Here is a 24,654-nt window from a genome sequence, read left to right as displayed (position 1 = left end):
TAGAATCTGTTTTTAAATTGGTCTACGTATTTTGCAAGTTAAACCAGATAAAAAAAAAAGATAATTCATAGATTATGCTGGGAGCCTGACATGATGTAAATTAGACTATCACTTCAAGGGAGGATTAGGGAAGGGAAGTGGTTTGGAACCCAAATTTGGTTGAAATAATAATTATTAAAAGGACACATCAGCAGCCATCATGTTAATTGTTTTATATAGCACCGTCATATTCTTACAATCTAAAGGTTTTTGTGATTTCGCCTAAAATATACATCTGCCCCTTCCCATCCACAAGCTATTTTCTGTGAAACACATCTCCTTGTATGTGACATACTGGGTCACCAAACCAAGTGGGCCCCATCAGTCCCTTGCAGCGCTCCTTTGGTTACATACACACTGGCACACATTTTACACATTCTACACACCCATTCTAATATATACATACACTCATACTAGTACACATGCTGGCACACATTTACACAACATTCATGCTAACACGCTAATACACACAGGCTTACACATATATATTCCTACTAACAGACATTCATAATAACACAGTCATGCTTACACTTCCATTAACACATGCATGTTCACTGTTACATGTGTACATACTCGCTCCCTCCCTGCCTCACTCGCTGACTCCTTTAACCTTTCTCTTACTCTAACCTTCCCACCACTCACCCCCTTACATTCCCAGATGCTTATTTTTTTTATTAGCACACGCTGTGCAACCAGCTGCAGGTTCACTGGAGTGGGTCGGTCCATGTCAGACTGGCCCTTTTCGAGTTTTGGAGCGACCAGCCCACCCCTGCTCTCCGTGCTGCTAGCTGTGGGTATTACCTGCACCAAGTGCTGGAGGTCTGTGGCAATGTGGCACCTGGAGTGGACCACCTCCCCAAGTACAGTACTGAGGGTGACTGTGTTTTGGGGTTTCTTGACATCTAGTGTTCTTGGAACATTTGTCCCATCTAGTCTGACTTAATCAGTCCTTGGTCTTGAACTTAGTATAGCTTTATGCCTATCCCGTTTACGTTTATATTTCCTGTGTTCTCTGCACATTTTATTCTATTATTTTACTCTTTGGCCGGTAATAGGTACAGCTAAAATATTAAAATGCAATGTTTTCACTGCTATCCCTCAAAACAGAGGGGAAAGTCTCCAAGGTTTTTGCTGCCTCCTGTTCAGCTGCAACAACAAGCTACTGGCTTTCTAAAGTTTAAGCAAATGCCAAAATGATAAACGTCTTGGGAAAACTCATCTGTCAGTAGGGAGAATATGTAAATTAAGGTTTTGGGGTCAACTTGCTAGCCCTTGGTGGTTACAGACCTGTCAACAAGGCCAGAGGTCTCAACTTATTTAAATAAACTGGCCAATGGTTATTGCAAGATTATAACATATTTTTAACATTATTATTATTAGTAGTAGTCATTGATGTATATAGCATCCAGATACCAACATAGTAGCAGATTGCCAATACCCAATATCGAGCACAGAAAAATAGCAGTCAAAAAGCTTTCAATGTTTATTTGAATGCAGAAATAGGGTGAAGTAGAATGCATGTTTAGGGGAAATAATGTTTTAATATGAAAAGGTTATTTATGGTACAACACAGCGGAACATGATGGCGTTATAATAATAATACCGTATTTGATTATAAGACCAAAATCTGAATATTAATTTAGGAAAAAAAGAAAAAGCCTGAATATGACGACCCTATAGGAAAAAAGTTTTACCAGTAAATGTTAATTCATGTAAACTATTAAATTTTTTTAATAAAAGCTATGATTGAGAAAAATATTTTTTTGTTTTTATTTCCTTGTATTTACCAACCTGCCCCCCCGTTACGCACATCTGCCCCCAGGCTTGCCACTCCAATATGGCGCTGTGGCCCATGATATGCCTTTTAACCCTCTATATGCTACTGTGCCCCATGATATGCCTTTTAACCCCCTATGTGCCACTCTGCCTCCAGAAATGCCTTATACCCCTATATGCCACTCTGGCATTTAGGGGGTTAAAAGGCATATTATGGGGCAGAGTGGCATATAGGGAGGTATAAGGCATTTCAGGAGGCAGAGTAGCGTTCAGGGGGTTAAAAGGCATTTCATAGAGCACTCTGCCTCCAGAAATGCCCTATGCCCCCATTTAACACTCCCCCCCCACACACACACTTACCGGGGCTTCCAATTTCCTGCTGTATACCGGGGCAGCAGTCTTCCTTCCGTCTCCCCCCCCATTTAACACTCCACCCCACCCCACGCACTTACCGGGGCTTCCAATTTCCTGCTGTATACCGGGGCAGCAGTCTTCCTTCCGTCTCCCCCCCCATTTAACACTCCACCCCACCCCACGCACTTACCGGTGCTTCCAATTTCCTGCTGTATACCGGAGCAGCAGTCTTCCTTCTGTCTCCCCCCCATTTAACACTCCCCCACCCCACACACACACTTACCGGTGCTTCCAATTTCCTGCTGTATACCGGGGCAGCGCGTTGACGTCCACGCGATCCGTAGACAACTTACTCTGCAGCCGGAAGGAGGTGTGGCTAGCAGCGGGGGTTGTCTGCGTCCATCGCGCAGACTTTCCCCGGCTGTCAGAGATCAGAGTTCCCGGCACCGGTATACAGCAGGAAATTGGAAGCACCGGTAAGTGTGTGTGTGTGGGGGGGGGAGACAGAAGGATCCAGGTCCCCTGCAGCGGTGCGGGGGATCTGGAGCTTAGTTTTATAGTCAGACCTCTATTTGAGGTCATTATAGGACGACCCCCATTAGAAGACGAGGGGTATTTTTCAGAGCATTTGCAAATACGGTAATAATAATAATGGAAACCTAAAATTTGTTGGCAGGTGAGAACCATTCAGTCCATCCAGTCTGCAGATTTTCCTGATGTCCAGGAGACCTGGCGCCAACAGTTTACGTGGCGCTTCTTACACTACATAGATTCAAAGGATATGGCATAAACTAGAGCTGACAAACTGATATGTTAGGTAAAGATAGCACGGCTCGCAAGCTTACACTCTAGAGGATATTCCACTTATCTCTTCCCCTGTAAGGAAAGTGAAACTCACTTTGTATGCATCTAAGATTATTATATCTATTCCGGTAAGAGCAATTAAATTAGAGTCAAAGAACCTTTGCTATATGTGTCTTAAGCCTTTTATGTATTGTCCGTGTGAGGATTCACATTGGCTTGTTATATATTATTTATTATATAGCACCATCATATTCTGCACCACTGTACAATGGCTAAGAAGGACATAACAAGCAGTGTATAACAATTTGACCGTACGATCTAGATGCACCCGCTACGTGAGAGCCTAGAATAGAACAGTTAATCGAAAGAGAATATGAACGCCGTGTGGCTGTAGATCTTAGCTGCCGGTTGGGTCACTTGACCGTATGAATAAGAGACTGTGCGGGATTCAGAACCTCTAGGACGGCAATACGTGGAGCCACCTTTTCCCCGCACTCCTACAGCCTCTCATCTCGACAACCACATTGCAGGCATCCTGTTTGAGTTGATCTGAAGCCAGGTGGAAGATGAATGCCTGGCTTGTTAGGATGCTGGATTAATGCGCGGACCGCCCTGTACGTGTCTAAAGTATAACTCCAGACAGAAAACCCTACACAGGCTTTTAAATCCTAGGAGTCCATGTAACAAGCCTGGGTGAACACAGCAGGAATCGCAGCATTACTATACATTAAAAATGGATGAAATGTGTTCATTAACATGACTATTGTAACAATGGGTTTAACGACAGTGTACGGTTGTGTTAATGAGTAATGTTAGAACGTGACCTCTTGGTAACCTGGGATTTTGTGTTAAAAAATCATATTTTGTCTAAAGCATGTAAAATACTAAAATAATTGGCTGCTTTTACCTCTTGCAAATGACTTGAGGCATCTCTTCTCTTATAGGATACTTGTTTGACACTATACATTTGGATGGTAAGATACCAGTAATGTGTCAGTTACCCTTAATTCACTAAGACTTTTGAAAGCCTGTTGTGGCCACATTATATAAAATAATATTATTAATAGAATTATTCCTTGAATTGCAGAGACAGTACATAATGACCGTAGTGTGAATCATCAACCCCAGACTTCCTATACGAGTCCAATATTGACATTAAGGGGATGTATAGGAAATCAAGTTTGGGAGCAACTATTTATGAATACACCTTTTCCAAAAATAAAAAAAGCAACACTGCTGGCTGGTTGTGATTGACAGGTAACATGTTAATTCCAGTTCAGACATTTTGGTGCCAGAAGGATTTTGTATAAGTTTATTATTGTATAGATTGGTTTACTATATAAACACTAGGGCTTTAGAAAGTGGAACCGAGCAGTTGAAATATAACTTCCCAGCAGGGGCAGGCTGGCCCGTGTGTGAGCAGCTAGAATGAAGGCTTCGGGCAAAGTAAAGGGGGTAATTAAGGGAGTAAGTTTGTGCAAATCTGGGCGTATGTGTGTAAGTATGTGTGCCGGTGCGTATGCTACTGCAGGGTGGCAAGGCGCTGATAGGGCCACTTCACTTTACCTGTCCCATGGGCCAGAAGGTGTGTGCCAGCCCTAACTGCTTCCCAAGTAGAACTGGGTAGAAATGTAAGAATACTCTGAAACGATGAAAGAAAATGCCACTTTTCACCCGTGAAACATTTTGCAGGAGAAATACATTGTCTTCAAGAGTTTCCGCAGCCATTTACATCATATTTTAGAAAGTAACTTGTTGAAATCAGACACATATTCAGATGTCTCAGTACCAGGTTTCATACTAGGGCTATCATGACATGGGCAAGATGATTACTCGATATCAGCAAAGAGCTGGTCACCTAAGCCAAAGATCTCCTTTGCTCCCCCTGTTGGCCACCTTCTTGCCCGGGTTTTGCCAGTAGTTCAACACAAAAGTACCTAGAGTCACAAAGGATTGTATACATCATTTACACCATGTCTGGATTCTTTCTGTGCTCCTAATATGGGGCTTGCAGCCACCTTTTTGGGGAATTTGTTAGTCTGGTCTGCTGTACCAACCTGCTGTGTTAACGGGTCTTTTGACTGGGCCCACCCTTGTGTCGGATGATGCCAGCTTTCTCCCTAAGGTGAATCAATCAGCATATACTGTATGATGATGTCATGCTTATAACACTACCACCTCAAACTGTGACATTTTGCAGATGTGTTATTGTGTGGAAGTTAAAAGAGAAAAAAAACATTATAATTTGATGTAGATTTGATTTATTCCAGTTTTAAAGTAGGACAAATCGCACACGTTTAACCAATTCCATTATATACAATGGAAAATCTACATGAAGCATTAATAGCATAGTAGCGTTTACACCTCAGAAATGCATTGCCTAGATTATCTGTTATAAGAGTAAGTGTATAGCACGTATGCGGTATTCTATATGGAATGAAACATAAGCCAGGGCTGCACTATGTTCACTAGAGCGTAGGAGTATTAACCCCTTAAGGAACATAGGCGGTCCCTAAACCCATTGAAAACAATGCGTTTTGAGCCCGTACATGTACGGGCTTTGTCATGAAGGGGTTAAATTCAGTTTTGCAGAAGCATTACTCGCTAGCCATGAGTACCAGCAGAGTGGTCATGCGGAGGCACTGGGGCTTCACACTGGTGCTCATCATAAACCAAAAGCATATTATTACATATGCTAGATCCAATATTCTTATGCCGCTTAAAGGGAAATGTCACAAAAAAAGATATTGGCATGGTAACCTCTTTTAATGAGTCATCAGTTTTTCATGACAGTTTTAATAAGCTATTTGCTCAACATCACTTGTCTCATATGCTTAGAAAATAAAATTTACCAGCGTGAACCTGACCAAGTTATACAGGTTGCAGGCTACATTTCCTATGCCTTTATATACTTAAAGAATGTAAAATATATATATTTGTCTCATACGTCTGCCAACACCCCCTGGGTTCCTCTATACCTATCTCATATAATGCTTTTAAATCTCTTACAACTTACCTACAAAATACTTTGTGGATCATTACAGCCCTGCTGTACATAAAGATTCTGCATAATCAATTCTAAATAAAGTCAATATTTATATAGCGCTAGTTTGGGGAATTTGTCCTAAAACCATACTTGATACACTCAGGGCCGGCCTTAGGGGTGTGCGACCTGTGTGACCGCACAGGGCGCCATGGTTGCAGGGGCGCCTGACCGGGACTTAGATTAAAGCATCGTTTTTTTTTTTTGTGTGTTTTTTTAAAAAAAACTTTATTTAACATCATTCATGTTAAATAAAGTTTTAAAAAAAAACCGATGCTTAAATCTAAGTCCCGGTCAGGGGCGCCGAGCGGTTGCTCGTGAAGTTCTCGGCAACCGCACGGCGCCCCTTACTCTCCGTGACTCCGTCGCTGTGCCGGCATCTCATGTTGAGCGCCGGACTATTCCGGCTCTCAACATGAAATGCCGGCACCGCGGCAGAGCGAGAAGACGGATGCCTCCCGCTCTCACCGCAGGACTCCGGCAACAAGGTAAGTGGGGGGGGGGTGTAGTTTGAAGGGGCAGAGGGGGGGGTGTAGTTTGAAGGGGCAGAGGGGGTGGTGTAGTTTGAAGGGGCAGAGGGGGGGGGTGGTTTGAAGGGGCAGAGGGGGGTGTAGTTTGAAGGGGCAGAGGGAGGGGGGTGTAGTTTGAAGGGGCAGAGGGGGGGTGTAGTTTGAAGGGGCAGAGGGGGGTGTAGTTTGAAGGGGCAGAGGGGGGGGGTGTAGTTTGAAGGGTCAGAGGGGGGGTGTAGTTTGAAGGGACAGGGGGGGTGTAGTTTGAATCGGCAGGGGGGGTAGTTTGAAGGGGCAGAGGGGAGGGGTAGTTTGAAGGGGTAGTTTGAGGGGCGGTAGTTTGAAGGGGCATGGGGGGGTAGCTTGAAGGGGCAGAGAGGGCGGGTAGTTTGAAGGGGCAGAGAGGGGGGGTAGTGAGGGGGGGCGCCAGAGGAGTAGTCCGCACAGGGCGCCACAACGCCTAAGGCCGGCTCTGGATACACATATATAATTAGAGCGCTGTATCCTCGGATTCATTTCTTGGTCCAAAGAGTTTCTCCGACACTATTCTTCCATCGTATTTTGGCAGATTCCCTCCAAAGTCAGCTGGTAGGATGTCTGCGTCTATTTCTTTGTAGAAACTCTCCAGATCGTCTCCATGCACAAATACCTAAGTAATGGTCAGATCACAAGAAATAGCCAGATTTTCCTAAAACTGTTTGGATGACTGCAGTCTGCCAAGCGGCAGCATAAGGAGCGCTTCATAGTAGGAACGGAAAAACATAGGTATACATTTGCAGTAGGTTTATACATTTATTTATCTATAGCTATATTAAAAGGCAAGCATTCCCCATGCTGGCACTCTGAAGCCTTCCATATCTCATCACACCACAAACGTTTCTGCCTACAGGGAAGTAATCAGTCCCAGGAGGAGACCACGATGAAGCCGCTTCTGTATGTCAGTAATAGAAGCGGCTTGTTAAATGTGTATCTTTGTGCAATGCGGACAGGAACAGTCACTAATTATTTTATTACGTCTATATTTTTTAACTGGGATATTTTCGATAGGTCCTTTGTGTATCTGCGCATACTGAACGGATCCCATCCCATCCCCTTTCATACATTATAGGTATCAGGCTGAGGAGCACCAATGCCAAAGGCTTGGACAAGGTGTCATTGGGGTCATCAAAGGAAAGAAATTCATGATGGGTTGTATAAATGTTGGTGTTCCCATAGCTTCTCTTTTTTTTAAAGTATTTTTTTAATACCATGCATATAAACGTGATGCTTTTTTGTAACAGCTACTCACCCTCTCAAGAAGCTTGCTCTTCAGGAAGGGTTTCACCACATTGTAGGTGGTGGTAAAGTACCAGGGTTGATGGATGAAATGAACGGCCTTAAATCTAGCAGGAAATGAGTCCTGATGGAAGAAAAGAGACATTAAGATAATTCGGCCAAATCTGGGAAGCAGATTTGAGTGTAGTAAGGAATTATTATAATATTCTGATGGCATCCTCACAAATAAGAATTGATTTCCATGCAGATACTGAGGTTGTTGCCATAGAAACTAATACAAGCATCTTAATATGTGTTTTCTAAGGTATGTACTTTTTATGAATAAATAATTTAGAGTGAAGAATGAAATTACAAATCTGCCATGGCTTATCTACGTAACATATTAGAGAATGGGATTGATGTTCTTTGCGAGCTATGTATTTATGTTGGGCACTTTCCTAGGTCTGACCCAGGGCAGCCACCTTCACTGTTGAGCGCCAGCACATGGTTTCAGTGAGCTCTGCTTGTTAAGGATGTGCCGTGCCGAGTACCGCGTACTGTTGAAGCTGTGCCAGCTAGACACAGTCCTCCATAGTATAAATGCGCTGGATGGGGAGATCAGACAAGTAGGGCAATCTGCCCCAGTTTTGTGACAGGGGGACTGCTGCCTCCAGCCTAGGCTAGCATAGGCCATTGCCTTTATCCTTCTTACAGATGTGTACACTCTTTCAGACCTACAGATTAACAAGACAGACAGCTGTAATTTTAACATCCAATGTACAATACCATAGTCTTTAAAAGACAACAACGTAAAATAATCACATAAAGGCTGTATTATATTAAACCTGAATACACTAGATGATAGACCAGAGCCAAATACTCAATTTGGCTCTAGAGTTCAACCATTCAATCAAGTGTCGATTACAGTGCATACAGCACAAGTCAATATGGACACAATCCAGGGACATGTTAGGAATGCTCAGATCTTCACACACTGTTGAGTCCAGATGAGGTCTATCACTCCCTGGGTGAGTAACGTTTCATTAAAGCCTCATAGAACATATAGTATTACAAGCATTGGCTTACACTGGCCTAAGGCAGCAAGTCTGGGAAAGCGGCAGCCCCTCTGCAGCAAAACTGGGGGCAGGCCAGGCTACCCTGTGCACTATGGCTCAATGGGCTGGTTGGGGAGATCTCCTTGCAACCAGTACATTTATACTTTGGTGGCCTGTTTATTCAGGACTCCACAGCCTTTTGAGGCACAGTAAAGAAGACATGTGCTTCCTGCGGTCAGGCTTAGTTCAGCGCTGAACCTAAAAATTTTGCTTTTCATTACGCTTTGTAGGTAGGAAGCAAGGAGAAAACAAATGATATTTAAATACAATTTGGGATGGGTGTGTTTGGAAATGGCTGGAATGTGACCTAAAATAGGTTAGTGGCTAGGCAGAGGTATGGAAGGCTCCTCCACTTTTGCCTCCTAAAAATTGTCTCTTTAGCTTCTTCTATTATGCTGCGTTTACCTGTAACATGTCTACCATTTTCTTCAACTCATATGGCTTGATGCCTGAAGCTTGCTGCATCGTGAACCCCTTAAAATTCTCAATAATGCAGAAGCCATTAATTTGTGTTTCTTCATTTTCCAGCAGGCTCTCCAAAATAATGCAGTAAGCTCGAAGGATCTGAAATACATATTGCGTAAATATTTAGTCAAACCATAAACTAGAAAGTCTACCCTTACAACAAATCTCAATGCACAGGTGCAGCTAAGATACAGGGTCACAGACAGCCTCTTGCTTGCCAACAACCATACGGTCTATTGTATTTCACAAACCATCATCCTCTTAACCGGTAGAAGACAAAGGTGACCTTCTGGTAATAATTCACTTGAGAAGAAGCAGGGAAAGAAGGTTCTGTTCTAATGGCAACCTTTATCTCTCATACCCCTTGATTATGATCAGTCTCTGGTGGAAAGGTATCTAGTAGTCGAAAGGGTGTAGGAGATCCATCTGCCACATAAGTTAACTACCGCATAATAATAACGCCAACACTAAATACCCCCACTGTTTGCTAGATAACCTTGAAAATGCACTAATGTTTTTTCAGGATATCACAAGGAAAAATCCCTGTGAAGTATTCTATTGTTAAACCAATTTACTGCATTACAAAGAAAGTAGTACCGATTAGAAACACAAACCTCATCAAAAGTGATCTCCTCATAGTCCCAGTTTTCAATATTAAAAAGGAGTATGACTCTTCCATTCTTATCTCTGCTAGGCAAAATCCCAGGATAGCCGGCGTCAATAGTGCTGCGCACAGCCTCTGGCGTCAGGTTTTCAAACAGCTCTGGATACTGCTGGCGGAAATTAACATAGCCTGATGGAAAGATACAGAACATAAAGATAGCATTTCTCATAAACATATACAGTATATATATATATATATATCATTGGAAGATCATGCATTATATCCTGTGGATTAGGAGTTCAGACTAGCAGAGGAGATATTGAGGATTCCAAATATTTGCAAAAGCAGTTATCTGCTGGTCTGCTTCATGTCTATATGGTCTATGCTTTTTCTTTTAAACTCGATTTTCCTGTAAAAACCTTGCAAAATGCACACTTTTCATTTGTTTTGTACATTTTAATGTAAGGTAAAGTGCTCCCTGTCTCTCATTTGCCCAAACATTAAGCATCTTTTTGCATGGCACTTCAAACCCTTAAGAACTGAGTTATAGCTTCATTATAGCTTTCCCCAAATGCACTAGTATTCTCACCTGTGTGCGTGAAAGGATAACCCAGCAATACTATTTCCATACTAGACTAGATCCAAATCATGAGTTAAAAGTTATAAAACAAATAGTGATATATTTCCCTTTGAATTAGTCGAATTTCATGGAAAATGTTTATTTTATTTCTCAATCATTATTGACATGTGGGAATTCTGTTATTCTGTATATATTTATCTATAATATTATCAAATAATATAGATATATATATATATATATATATATTCTGTATGTAGGTATTCTTAATCTAATTTGCATGTATGTATAAACTGTTTTAATATTATTTCTCCTTGAGGATTATTATTATTTTTTTAATAAGTGCTAGGAGGTAACCTTCTGCCTTGCTAGACGTTTTCATTTGCGCTTACAAGCTAAGGCAATACCGTTCTTTAAACACTTTTGTTTCTGAAGGTTGCAGAGAAAGAAGGAAAGTTGATATTAAAATAAAATAGGGGCGATGGTTTGTGACAGAGGAAATCCAAGTTAATGTGGTCAGAAGGTGTTAAATGCGTCCATTCTGTTACATGTTTGGATAGTAAGGGTAACCGTATGGGCTAAGCGTTTGCGATTTACAAAGATAACCCTGTCCTGTTACTAATGCTGGCACATTGCAGTTATTATACTCAATTGGGTCACGCAGTCAAGGTCCTGCTTTAATAGAGTTCACAAGCTCTGTGCGTTATTACGGCTCATTGGGACCTTTAATGCTAAAGCCAATCTGCGGAGCATAGAAAGAATGAAATTCTGGAAAATTGCATCATCTTAGCAATAATTTAATTTTTTGGCAGAATAATTTGCCGGCTGGATTACTCATTTTTTTTCTAGCATCTTGATGCTCAGAGAGATGTAAGAAAGTTAAAACTAAAATGTGACCTCTAAGGAACCTGTTCCCCTTATTTTATTCAACTCGCCCAAATAAATTGCAAAATAGCCCTGTATAGATGCGACAAAGGGATGAATGAAATAGCATTGTTCTTAAAGCAGCGCTGTGGAATATGTTGGTGCCACATAAAACACTATTTTACTGAACAGGATCTTCTCGTTATTATTGAATATTAAAGAACAATAATAGCACCCATGTACCCCCGATATGCAGAGGGTGCATTAAAAACCCAGAGATCCAGAGGTTGCTCTAAAACATATGAGACCCAAAGGATGTACTTTCTAAAAAAAACTGCGATCAAGAGGGTTTTAAAACCTTAAAACTCAGAATTAGACTGAATTCCAAGAAAAGTCTCTGGTGCTGAGAACTGATTCGGTGAACATTGTGCTTCTCAAATAACAAATCATGAATTTGCGAAGTTAAAGTGTTTTGTTTGATTATTTTAAAGAGAGAAGGGACTGTATTGTGATTGCGTGCGTCAAGATCCTATTCAAATAAAAAGTTTTAAATTATATATATTTTTTTAAAAACACAAAAGTGTAGTAAAAATTACAACTTTACTGGTTAACTGAGAGATATTTCTTGATAGAAATATTAGTATTAGCTGCAATGCTTTGCTTTTGGCAGAAACTCACATATTTGTAGTCACCTTTGACACAGGGACTGACAAATTACTGCAACTCCCATCATGCTCAGAGGATATATCTACATATTATGAATTACATTCTGCAACAGGATGGGTGGCAATTAATATCTGCTCTGGCAATAAAGTAACCAACTGATATGTTTAATTCACTGAATGCATACAAATAGTTTTCCTCCTCCTTTCTCTTTTTACCGGCTATTCATATTACAAGGTAAGCACTGGAAATGATTTCTTGAGCACTAGCGCCATCTGTCGTGCATGCGGGGAAGTGAACAATTAATTGCATTTGCCTCTCATTCATTATAGTTCATTCATCTTGCCACTCTTGTTATTCTGCATGAAATCTCTTGTTATTATGCTCAGGGCCGGCCCGACAATGGAGCCAAGTGGGGCAACCGCACTTTGCCACCCCAAGCCCTTTTTTTAAAAAAAGCGAAAGAGAGAAAGGGGCGCCGAGTGGTTTTCGCTTACCAAGCTGTCAGTACCCGCTCGGCGCCCCTCTCTCTCTCCTCTGCGGCGAGTCTCCCTGTTCGGTCTCGGTGCCGGCTTGTAATACTGAGTGCCGGAAGATTTCCAGCGCTCAGCATTACAAGCCGGCACCGAGACCGAACAGGGAGACTCGCCGCAGGACTGCTGAAAGGTAAGTACAAGGGGGGGGGATGGAGGGAGAGGAAGGGTAGATAATGGGGGGGGGCGGCAGGGACGGAGGGAGAGGAAGGGTAGATAAGGGGGGGGCGGCATTTTAAAATTCGCCCCAGGCGGCATTTTGCCTTGGGCCGGCCCTGATTATGCTGTTCCAGTGAATATCTGATCAGATATGTGCAGATGCGCAAGTAGCCAGGCTCTTCTTTTTTCCCCATTTTGTTATATAGTGTCACAATTATACATACCTACTAGTAGTTAATTATTGGTGATATGGTTACAATTTTAATTTAGGCATTAAAGATTTTACCTGGCTCTGTTTTCTGGTCTCAAGTAATGGCGGCTTTATGTATTTTGCTAAAAACTGGTAGAAACATAGAATTTGACAGCAAATAAGAACCATTCGGCACATCTAGTCTGTCCATTCTGCCGATGTAAGATTATTCCTTACTCTTGTCTTAGATTCAGGTTTATGCCTATCCCATGCATGTTTAAATTCCCTCACTGTATTATCTACCACTTCTGAAAGGAGGCTGTTCCATGTATCCACAACTCTCTCAGTAAAGTAAAACTTTCTTATATGACACCTAAGCCTCTGACTCTCTACTTTTAGACTATGACCTCTTCTTCTAACATTTCTCATCCTTTGAAATAAACTTCCCTCCTGTACTTTGGTAAATCCCTTTAAGCATTTGAATGTCCCATCTATTAGCTATATGTCATATTTTTTATTTATTTATATTTGCACATTAATCCCTAAATTCATTCATTAATTCTTCTGGGATGGGGGTAATTATTATGCTCTGGAGGATTGATCCATATAACAGTAGATAACAGTCGGCCCTTTAGCACGCTGTTTACAGTGGTTATTTAGGAATAATCAGACAGTATTCTGTTTTCAGATTGGAACCTTGTGAGATGCCCCTTCCTTCCTTTGATATAGACAAGCCTGGACTTCTCGGTTTAATGCTGGGACACCTGGCTGTGTGAAGCAGGCATGCGTGACTTCGCTTGCCTCTTGTAAAACAATCTGTCTTGTTTAGTAGAATCAGTGACATCACTTGTTCACGGTCACCAGGTGAGAACAATAAAAAGCTGAAAGATGGCATATCAAACAAGTGAAGAACATCAAAAGATGCACGTAATTTGAGTTATTGTAATATATTATTTACAGGGCGGACAGCCGAGGGTTTATGTATTAAAATTCTGCAGAGGGGAAGGTTGATGCCTAGAATAGCCCCTCCAGAAGTTGTGATAAAAGCAGTCACAAGATATAGGAATACTCGCACAATATATAAAGCCATCTGGAAAATCACCTAGACATAAGAGCAAGGTCTTCTTTATCATATGTCAATAGAGTATGTTATATTTATATCACGGCACATCCACAGCATTAACGAGCACTTTTATGTATTTCTATAATGAAGCCACCTATAGACACTTTAATGCCACCTAGCGCTAAATGTATGTGCTGCCGCTGGCTGGATACACCTGACCACACATTATGCTTTTGCGCATGGTTTGCATGTATCTACCCCATGGCCACACAGTAATGGACTGTATCTGCTGCTGGAGCGGCACTAATGGCATCTGTGTGCTACCACTGGCCACGGGCCCATCAAGCATTTGCCTGGTTTACCAGATGGCATAATGCTTTGGTTAGGGGCAGATCACAGGAGAGTCCTTTATTCAGGGGAGGCAGGTGGTGCCATGGGGGGGCTGAGTTAAACATTTTGGGTTTTTTTGCAAACACTAGCTACCGGGATGTCTAGAGTATGTAGCACTTTAGTTGGCATTTCTTTCATGACTGGATCCTTTATATATATACATATATGTTTTTTTGCCAGCTCTCCCCTGCTCTGATTAACCTCTGTACTGTTGACTGAAACAGAAGGCTATATTGAATGTTATGACAAACAGCAATCTATCACCATTATGAGGAAATTTTGTGTTACAGAATAAGATATTGCGTTAATTATAAAACAAGCCAGTTGTACTAAAATAATATTAATAGGCATTTAGCCTCATGTATATCCGAACTCTAATATAACAAAGGTCAGAAACAATGTTATGCAACTTGGCCTTAATGTGAAACAATGAATTAGTGTACAATCCAGGGTTTATTCTTCTTGCAAGGGCTGAGCTGATCCTGCATAATGCATTCCACAAATCTAATTTAATTATGCATTATTTAGGGCCAGGCAAGCTCTTCTTTCATACTTCAGTTGGAGGTGGACATTCATGTATTACAAAGTTGGGGAGCTGAAAAAGCAGCAAACTGTAAGTGATCGCACAATGTATATATAACATGACTTACCTGTAGGTAATATTGTCATTGACATAATGTAGAGGACAGGTACACTCTCAATAAATGAGATAGAAACCATGGATTTTCAAGCACAACCAAGAATCATACAGCAGGCCTGCAAGCCTTTTCTGATGAATACCCTAATAATTATTAATACATTGATTCCTTGATAAAATAAAATGCCATATGACAAAAATTTGGCCGTATTGTTATAGCCTACCTTTCAAGAGTTCATAAGATCTGTTGACATCGAATTTGCGGGCCCGAATGAACCTCAGGAAGAAGCTGTCATCTTCCTTTCTCACTCTCTCGGCCACCGCCTTGGACAGATCATCCCCTGAGTTGGCTTTTTCTTGGACCAGTTCTCGAAGTTCCTTCACAGACAAATCTCGATTCTCTTCAGTCTCATTTAGCTCATCTTTCGCCTTTTTCAACAGGGAGAAGAAAATGCCAATGTGAAATGGCTGTATACATAAGTATCTCTTCCATGCAGGAACCAATTGAGATCCCTCTATATTCTTATCAACTGAGTATATATATGTATACAGGGCTGGCCCGACAATGGAGCCGAGTGGGGCAACTGCTCCAGGCGGCACTTTTGAAGGGGCGCCACTTTGCCGCCCCAAGCCCTTTTTTTTGTTTTTTTTTAAAGCCGAGAAGAGAGAGAGAGGGGCGCCGAGTGGTTTTATCTTACCAAGTTGTCAGTACCCGCTCGGTGCCCCTCTCTCTCTCTCCTCTGCGAGCCCTCTAGCTCGGTCTCGGTGCCGGCTTGTAATGTTGAGCGTCGGAAGATGACGTCATTTCCGGCGCTCAGCATTACAAGCCGGCACTGAGACCGAGCAGGGAGACTCACCGCAGGACTGCTGAAAGGTAAGTACGGTGGGGGGAGGGTAGATAATGGAGGGGCGGCAGGGAGAGGAAGGGTAGATAATGGGGGGGGGCGGCATTTTGTCTTGGGCTGGCCCTGTATGTATGTATATATATATATATATACATATATATATACTGGTATATATATATGTGGTTACCAGTGATTAGTGGCACCGTTGTGTCTATTAATCGGTAGCTGATTTGTTTCGTTAAAAAAAAAAAAAACAACAATGTCGCTGAGTGTTAGCATGTAAATGTGGTTTCTTCACCTAATATATTTGGTGGTTATGGACATTGGGCAATGTTCCTCTGTGAGGGAAATAGGAAGCCCTAAAAATTTTACTGTTATGTGTTCATTTCTTTTAAACATTTAATAAACAGAGTCAATACCACCGATGATTAAAGAAGAAGCAATCTTTGTTTCGGAGTTGTTTACCTTCTGCACGGTGTGTTCCGGAAGTCTCTCGCATCTACCAAACACTGGGCCGTGGTCTTTAGTGGTGAGACGTTCTAGCTTGGCACGCAGCGACTGCTCCTCCTCAGACACGATGCGATATGTTCCAGTCTACAGCAAGGAATACGGACATCTATGAATTCTGAAATCAGATACTGCCGCATGTACATTCAAATCTTACCTTGAGTATAGTACTAATGAAACCGTCCGATTCCATCTGCATTGATTAAATCTATGAACAGCTCTAAGTTCTACTTAAACAAAGAATAACTCTTCTCTTCCTTGGAGATCCTCATTGGGTATTTTCTGTTTTCTGTTTTCTATCCTACTCTAAATTAAATAGAATTTGGTGGAAAAAACTGAATAAAAAAGCATTGTCTCTTGATTGTTTCTCCAGCAGTGTTTTGTGTTGGTTTCTCTCATAGAAATTACTAAATTTTACTAAATTTTCTATAATAACTAACATTCCTCTTAGGAGTGGTCTTACATACTAAAACATCTGTGAAGCCAGAAAAAATGCATTACTATATCGATTCATTGCCATCAACACTTCTGATCCAGTAGTCTTGGGAAAGTGATTAGTTTACAAAATAACAATACCAGAGACAAATTACATAGAAACCCAAGCAAACTTTTAAGGACTTTCTCATGTCAGGTTAAATACTTACAATGTCTGACATTTCACTTCCTCTATGTCCACGCAAGAAGCTGGAAAAACAATCACAAGAAGACAAATACCAAAATCCAGTTAGCATCTTGTCCTTTGATTATCCTCATGACTTAGTTTTAATGTATATTGTAATCCAGCTACTTCTTCCTTCCAATATATACTATAATTCTTCAACATTTCAGGCATGTATAGTCTCAGCTATCATATTAAGTAACCAATACACCAGAAACATTTCATTACGAAACCACCAGCTATATATTAAATATTCCTTGGGGGCCGCAAAGATTCCACTAAGTTGATCTTGATAGTTTTAACAGATTTTTTTGTAATTGCTTAAAATTTGTGGCTTAAACTGTCCTTTTTTTAAAATTTTCACTGTTTGGCTGATAAATTCGCTCATCCTTGATGTAGATTTTCCTTGGGTTGGACCCAGACGCATATTAATAAATTCATTGTCTGGTGATAAACCAGACCATTGCATAGTGAACTCGGGGCTAAGAAGATTTTTAGGGTGACATGAATGTATTTTTTAATGTAGGGATATAAACCTCTCCGGTTCCTCTAATATTACCAAGTAGAAGCAGAACTCTTACAGTGAGGCTGAACTCAGGTCTTAAAATGTAGAATAACACATACATCAATATAACTTCTGACTCCATGGCAACATAACAAAATAAAACACCAGGGTCGATTCATGACATTTTAAAGTCATTTTAATTTGTCCCCCCCACTGAAAAGTTTATTTATTTTTTTAAATCTACTATAGCCATATTTTTTCCTTTGGTTTCACAAGAATGAAAAAAGGATACTACAGCTTGAGGGCCATAGGTTGTCCAAGCCTGGTCTGAATCACACAGGGAAAAAGTTTGGTCGCAGTTTTAGTTGGTAAAAACATGGAATTTTACAACGGGAATCAACTCTTTCCGTTCTTGGTAGTCTTATCATCTGTATGGCTAATGACATGCTAATACATGAAGAAGGCTATCTGCTCCAATACAACGGCAAAGCCTTTTTGGCAACTCCACTTCTCTGAAAGTGACCTTCTGTGTTTACAACCTGAAAGGGAGTCCACAAAATGCAAATATATATACTTACCGTCGAACAGCAGAAAGTAAAACAGGAAAAAAAGTCAGCGTTGTTGGGATACGAGGTGTTTGTGACAGCAACTCAAAGTGATTAAAAATCAAAAAGGAACAACTGACGTACAGAAAATCCCCAAGATGTGTTTTGCCCGGTGGAAGCCAGTCGAAAGCTTTGTATAGTCATTGGGTTTGGATTAGGCATCACAAGGCATTACTCAGTCAGGCTTATTAATTAAATCAGCACAAAACATTCAGGAGATGCCATTATTTGTTGCAAAAGAGGAGGAGAGAAGTTGCTCTTTGAGAGGGGAGTTTATAGGAGGGGGATTAGTCAAATTAACCGTTGGCTAACGCTCTGGATTCCAGAGAGGTCTTTAATTCACTTAAAAGAAATTTGCCTCAATGCCAGAGAAATTCTTAAATTATGGGAATTTCACCCAATAGAACCTTCAAAACGTTCATTCTTCTGACAATTGCTATACAATGCATGACAATCTAGTTTAGTACTGTTGAAAATGTCTGTCAAACCATTAAAATGGTCTTGGGATTTCATAACTCTAATTTAGGCCAAAAAGGTACCATGAATGTAGAAATCAGGAGGTCATCTGCATTTAGGAGTATATGCCTTTTTATAATAACTTATATACGTTTGAGTATGTACCTCAACGTTACGGGACTTGATCAACCAGGAATGTTAATAAATGGTTCGCCAATGGGCATTCCCAAGAACTAACATTTTTGTTATATGCCCTTTAATGCAGTGTTCAGCATGCCCTATTAGGAACCCCATTTATATAAAACAAAAGCATTCCTCATTCTAGCAAAACTCTCATTGGTAATGAAAGGGTGACACTTCTGTTGGTTCAGCAAAGCTGGGGGTCAAATGATTTACAAAGAAGTAGTCAGAGAAATGTTGGCAAATTTCCTTAAACAGATACATAATAATCCTTTCAGATGTCTAGACTGTAGCAAAGTGAACTGATTTACATTCTGTTCATCAAGTGGACAGTCTCATCTTGAATTGGATGTTTAGAAGAGTCTATCCATCGATTCGATATAATACATAACTTATACTTACATATTTCCCACCCAGGCTCAGTTAGGTTGACAATTAATATAGCAAGTGAGTTAGGGACATGTCTAAAAATCATAATAAGTAAAAATAATAATAAAAAGATTAGGTTACTCCCCACCGCCCCATAACTGAAAAAGGACAGAGAGTGTCCAGTGTCCTGGTTCCCTTTACATAAATTAGACAATTGTTTGCTTAGCTTTCTTAGTTCACAGGGTCAACCAACGTTCTGGAATCTGGATCCGTGTTGCTTCCATACTGTTACAGTTGCAAATACGGCGTTTTAGATTTAATTCTATACAATTGTTCTAGAGGAAAATAAACCAAATCCTGTACATTGTATCATATAACTCAGGAGCAACAACTGGATTCAGTGCAGATTCTCTTTGTGTTTAATTATCATCCCAACCGTTTATCATCATTGTTTCCGCAGTTATTACAATTAGTGCACTTTGAAAGCATGTCCTATACATGCCATGCTTCCTCTTTTCTCAAATGGGAACAAAGATTGCTTTGTGACCCACTAATAATACCGGGTTTTCAGGATCTGACTGCCTCTTTTGTTTCCATACTTAGAAAGATGATTCATTCACAAACAAGCCTTGAAATTCTAATGTATTAAAACGCCATTCATTTGGTAGCAGTTATGAAAGGGGAATTGACAACAAAGCTCAGATCTCGCCTTCTAGACACAAAGTAACTGGGACAATTTTGCATGTAAAACAATATGCATTAGTTGTGGCCTTGTTTTTTTCTTTCTATCCGTGTTAATTTATTATCTTGGCTTAGTGTAGTCGTAAGATAACCATAAAACTACTCATTAACTCAAGCACTAATAAAATGCAAGTTTAATATGGTTCCGGACTTACAAGGACAAGTGGTTAATTGAATAAGCTTTGACAACAAGGTCCATGAATGTCCTTTTCGTTTAACCTTTCCATCATTTCTTCTGACCTTCTTGCTGGAAGATATTTAGGATCCATCAGCTGGTTACTATTGAGTCATCTTCTCAGTTGGTCCTATTTGGTAACTGTGGGGGAAAGATTTTTGTCCCTCTCGCTAAGACCCATAGATCCCACCATGAATGTGGATCCTTGTGGTCCTTGTGAACTGCTTCCACTAGCATAGATCTCTCTCTCAAGTGTGATGTCCTCACACTGTAGTGGCCCAATCAAGCTACTGAGGACCAGAAGGGAACAAAGGGTCTGGGCTGTTAATAGCATGAGGCTCTGCGCCCTCTTAACAATCCATTGGGAGATGGGTATAAGGCATTCAGTGTCTCTTGGGCTCTTGTGACCCTGTGCATTATCAGACAACTGTCCCTACCTTGTTGGTTCTCTGCCCCTCAGCCTGGGAGACAAGAAATAAGCGTTGGGCCATCGGAAGTGTAGATTCTATGTATCACCAGAAAAAAGGAGCTAAAAATGTTTTAAGAATATCATGGTATGTTTGTGCAAGTGCCTCCTATTCCACAGTGGTACCACCCAGGATTATTTCTTTTTAATAGGTTCAGTGGGTTATTTTGGATTTTAAAATGTAGTGACATGTATTAATAAAAGGTTTCATGCAGAGATTTGCTTTAGAACATGTTTGCGGTTCATGGAATAGATTGTTGCATTGTGCTTTTATATAGAAAACGGGCAAACTAGTTGATTCTTAAGTGCCTTCATAACATATATATGTTATATGAATAATAAAACTGTGAAAGGGCCACAGCGCAGAAGACTAACAGCAGTGCTCATGTCAGTCAAGCATTCCTATTGCAGATGCAGCTCCAGCTCAATTCTTACTATGTAATTTACGGGGCCAACTCAGCCATTTTTGTAGGAGAACCTCAACTGGATTTGAACCCCTGTGAAGAATAGCTAAATTGGAGTGTTTACATTGATTCAACTCGTCTAAAGCCCAACTTTTATCAAAGTATCCCAAATGTCTGTAAGTGGCCAGCATAAGAAACTGTTTGATCCAAACTTGAGTCATAAAATCAGTGGAGAAGAGTTCTCTTTTAATTGGGTAAGCCAGTGATACTTTCAATGCAATCCCATCACGTACATATTCTGTAAGGGTCCCAAGGTAAGGAAGGAGTGTCTGCACCATAATATACACTGTCTAAAAACCGTGGATTTTATTTTACAGGGCTGGGGATTAAAATCTGCCCTGGCAGTTTAAGGCCAGCAGCTGATAAATAACATCCATGCAGCCAGCCATTTACATCCTATACTTTTTAAGTGTATGGCCGCGTTTCCAGCTGGTGGCCGCATACTAGAGGATGGATCTATTCTGAATCCAAGACATGATCAAGGACTACATTAAAGAGAGGCCTTACAACAGGAAAATGGGCCGACTAGATGGGACAAATGGTTCTTAACTGCCATCATATTCTCTTTTTCTACGATGGGATCTGCCACATGCAGCAATAAAGGTACATGGTAGGCACCACAGAGCATCAGCCCACCGGAAATTTGTCTGGTTTGCCTTATGACATGTCGAGCCTGGGTTAGAGGATATGTGATTTATGTATAGTTTCACACTAATAATAATTTAACATCTAACACACCTTTTCTGCATTCATTATTTAGCATAGTTGTTACCTTATTTAGGGTAGGTGAGATTTTAATAAAGAGGAACATTTACTGGACATTGTGCCCAGTTCGCAGATATTAAAACTCAAGCTCCTTAGAGACACGTTAATGCCACTCAGTTTACAAAAGGCTCCCCTTGTGCATGAGATTTAACCTTTGTTTCTTTCTTTGTGAGATGTTTATGCAAAACTGTTACACGGGGAACATGTGAGCTTTAAAACAGATGCAATTTTGAACAGCAGCAGGTAAACCTTTCTCTATATAAACTTTATATAAAAGGGCATCATACATTTTACTAAGATCCACTTTTATTATAGTTATTACTGACACAAGAAAATAATACTATTAATGTAATACTATTCTACCATGGAACAAAAATGTATACGCTTCTCTCGAACTGGCTTATGCATTCTATAGTTATTTAGGGATGTTGACACAATAGACATGGTCAAAAAAACTGCTGTGATTAGGTTTGCCAGTTTATCTGTTGAAATTGTTGGGAATTTTGTATAATATTGATCTCAGTAATTGAGATTTTTTGAAGTGACCACTTCCTATCTGTTCAAGCCACAAACACTTTTGCTGGCTAGTCTAATACCTTTTTTAATCATGTCATACAATAGGATGGTAGCAGTAGAAGTAAGAAGAAGATTGAGATTGCATGGAGGGGAAAGAACCAGCTGATGTTGAAGAAACACACACAGGCTAAAACTGAACATTCATAGAAGCCAGTTCAACTTCACAAGGTCTGCAAATCTGCTACAGTCTGGCCAATTTGGGGCAATGATAACAGACGGAATGCCCTCTAGATGAATCTCGTGGACAACCCTGAGAAGTGTTACAGGAAGATGTAGCTTGTAGTTCTGGAGTAAAGTCTGGGTCATTCCTCCTCCTGGAACTCAGTTTAAATACTCCTAGGTGAAGAGACTAGTCTCCTGAGTCGATCTGATGTTAAAAAGGGTAAGCCACTTCCAATTGTAAAGTCATGGAATGAAGTTGGAGAAAATCTCCTGCACAGTATGTTTTACTCACCATGAGAATCCTTCTCTAATGGTGGCTTCCCACTGCAAAGCCTGGGAAGCATCCACAATTGGTAAATATGTAAAGATAGGCCTTCAGGTCTACCAGAGCCCTGAAGACCCCTGGTAAAATGTATAATGGACAATAAAATTCCACCCTGAAGGATGAGGTAAATATTCACAATTTAGGGTTTTTAAATCCAGCAACTGATAGAGAACCCACGTATAATGTAGGTTTTCCAGGACCTGTCTGCCTTGTTTGTTGTCATATAATGTTGTCATGTATCAATACCCCACTGTTCTAATTTGCTAGAAGGCATTGGGTAGGGTAGTAGTTAGGGGATTCTGATGAACTCTTCTGGAGCAGGTACCACACCCCAGAAGTAAGGGTGCCCTTTCCAGAAGGAAGAATTACATTTTTTTAACTCCAATTTTGCAGAGTAATGCTTACTCCTGTCCAGAGGTTACTACTGAGAGGAACACCTATCATTCTAGCCCTGACAAATCCAGTGACCGAGCTGCTGGCTGTGTCACCAAATCTAATGAGTAGATTTTTAAGACCTTCTGTGCTGAGAAGCTACAATGACAAGGGCTGAGAACCCTTGTCCTAAATTTAGTTTATTTCATTATTGCCCTTTGTCCTAAATGTGTCCTTATTTAAAGGCCTTAGCCCTGAAACATGTACAGGAACAGGGACCAGGTTTGCGTTAATTCATCAAGCAGGAACTTGCTTCTGCCACAACCATGACAAGGAGAAACTTCCCCTTTGACACATAACGTCAAATAAAGACAACTTCCAGCTTGCTACAAATGATCAGCTTTTTACATGGCTCCTGTTGAACAAGGATTTAAGCAATTATAGGGCAGGAATTTTGTTCCTAGTCAAACAGAATTAAAAACAAAAAGCTGTTCAGCGGCACAGAGCAGCTTTGTTTGTGGTTTGCTCCCTCCCGAGGCTTGTCTGCTTCTATTCAAACCACAAGCTTCTATTCAGGGGGATACTAAGGTGTGACAAAGTTCAGCAGCTCCATCACAACCAGGACAAAACCAAATCCTGAATAAAACTAATGAAATTATCCTTACATATATTTACATAAACTAGCCACTAAACATGTTTTATGTTATGGTGGACATTTTCAAAACCAACTAGATCAGTGGATCCATCATTTCTTTCTTTTTTTAATTTAAAACAATCCTTAATTGTTTCCATTGGTTAAAAAAAATTATTATAACTGTGTGTATATAATAGAATCACTTAATTTGCTTTATAAAGGCCCACAACTGAAATCGTAATGAACACACTGTAAAATTTCTGCAAATAAATGTTTTAATCTTTAAAAATGTTTGAAAACTCCAAAAAAAAAGTGATACCTGTAACAAAAATCAGTGATGAAATATAACATTTTGTCACCATCTCAAATAAATACATTAGTAAAGTATTAAAATAAATGCTGTAAGTTTGTTACAATTTTGCTGTTCATTATTTTTTAAATGTTTAAAAAGCTTATTTAACATCACAAGCTTCTATGTACTCTACATAGCCCTATTATCCTAAGCCATTAAAGTGTTAGTTTACCATAAAAAAAGACAGGCGATGTGTTCAACCCTTCAAGGTCTTTATCAAGACGGCTCAAGTCCGATTTTGCCACTTTGCACACACACATTAACTCACATGCACACAGACACTGACTCCAACAACCAGGCGCTCAACACTAACACACATGCGCAGACACACACAAATACACTAACATATGCAGAAACACAGATACCTAACCCTAGCAGACACACTCGGGCACTCACACTAACGCGCAAACCCAGAGATCAGTTAGTAGGGAGTTGAAATAATAATAGATAAAGAGAAG

The 24,654-nt window shown here is 40.4% G+C and overlaps 1 protein-coding gene across 1 annotated transcript; it reads right to left on the bottom strand.

Annotated features, from left to right (window-relative positions):
• Positions 1–7,015: 7,015 nt before the first annotated feature.
• On the bottom strand, positions 7,016–17,047 carry LOC149300005 (retinaldehyde-binding protein 1-like). The gene is made up of 7 exons (XM_089485789.1): positions 17,036–17,047; positions 16,350–16,478; positions 15,264–15,468; positions 9,974–10,152; positions 9,300–9,458; positions 7,814–7,924; positions 7,016–7,174 (listed from the first exon to the last, which is right to left on the bottom strand). The coding sequence occupies exons 1-7, from the start codon at positions 17,045–17,047 to the stop codon at positions 7,016–7,018; spliced, it is 954 nt and encodes a 317-aa protein (XP_089341915.1).
• Between the last annotated feature and the right edge of the window lie 7,607 nt (positions 17,048–24,654).

Source organism: Sceloporus occidentalis, unplaced genomic scaffold, assembly GCF_023333645.1.
Source record: "Sceloporus occidentalis isolate IW3139 unplaced genomic scaffold, rSceOcc1.0.p SCAF_26, whole genome shotgun sequence".
NCBI classification, from domain to species: Eukaryota; Metazoa; Chordata; class Lepidosauria; order Squamata; family Phrynosomatidae; genus Sceloporus; species Sceloporus occidentalis.
Note: the sequence above shows the minus strand (reverse complement) of the source record. Positions and strands in the feature narration are given on the sequence as shown.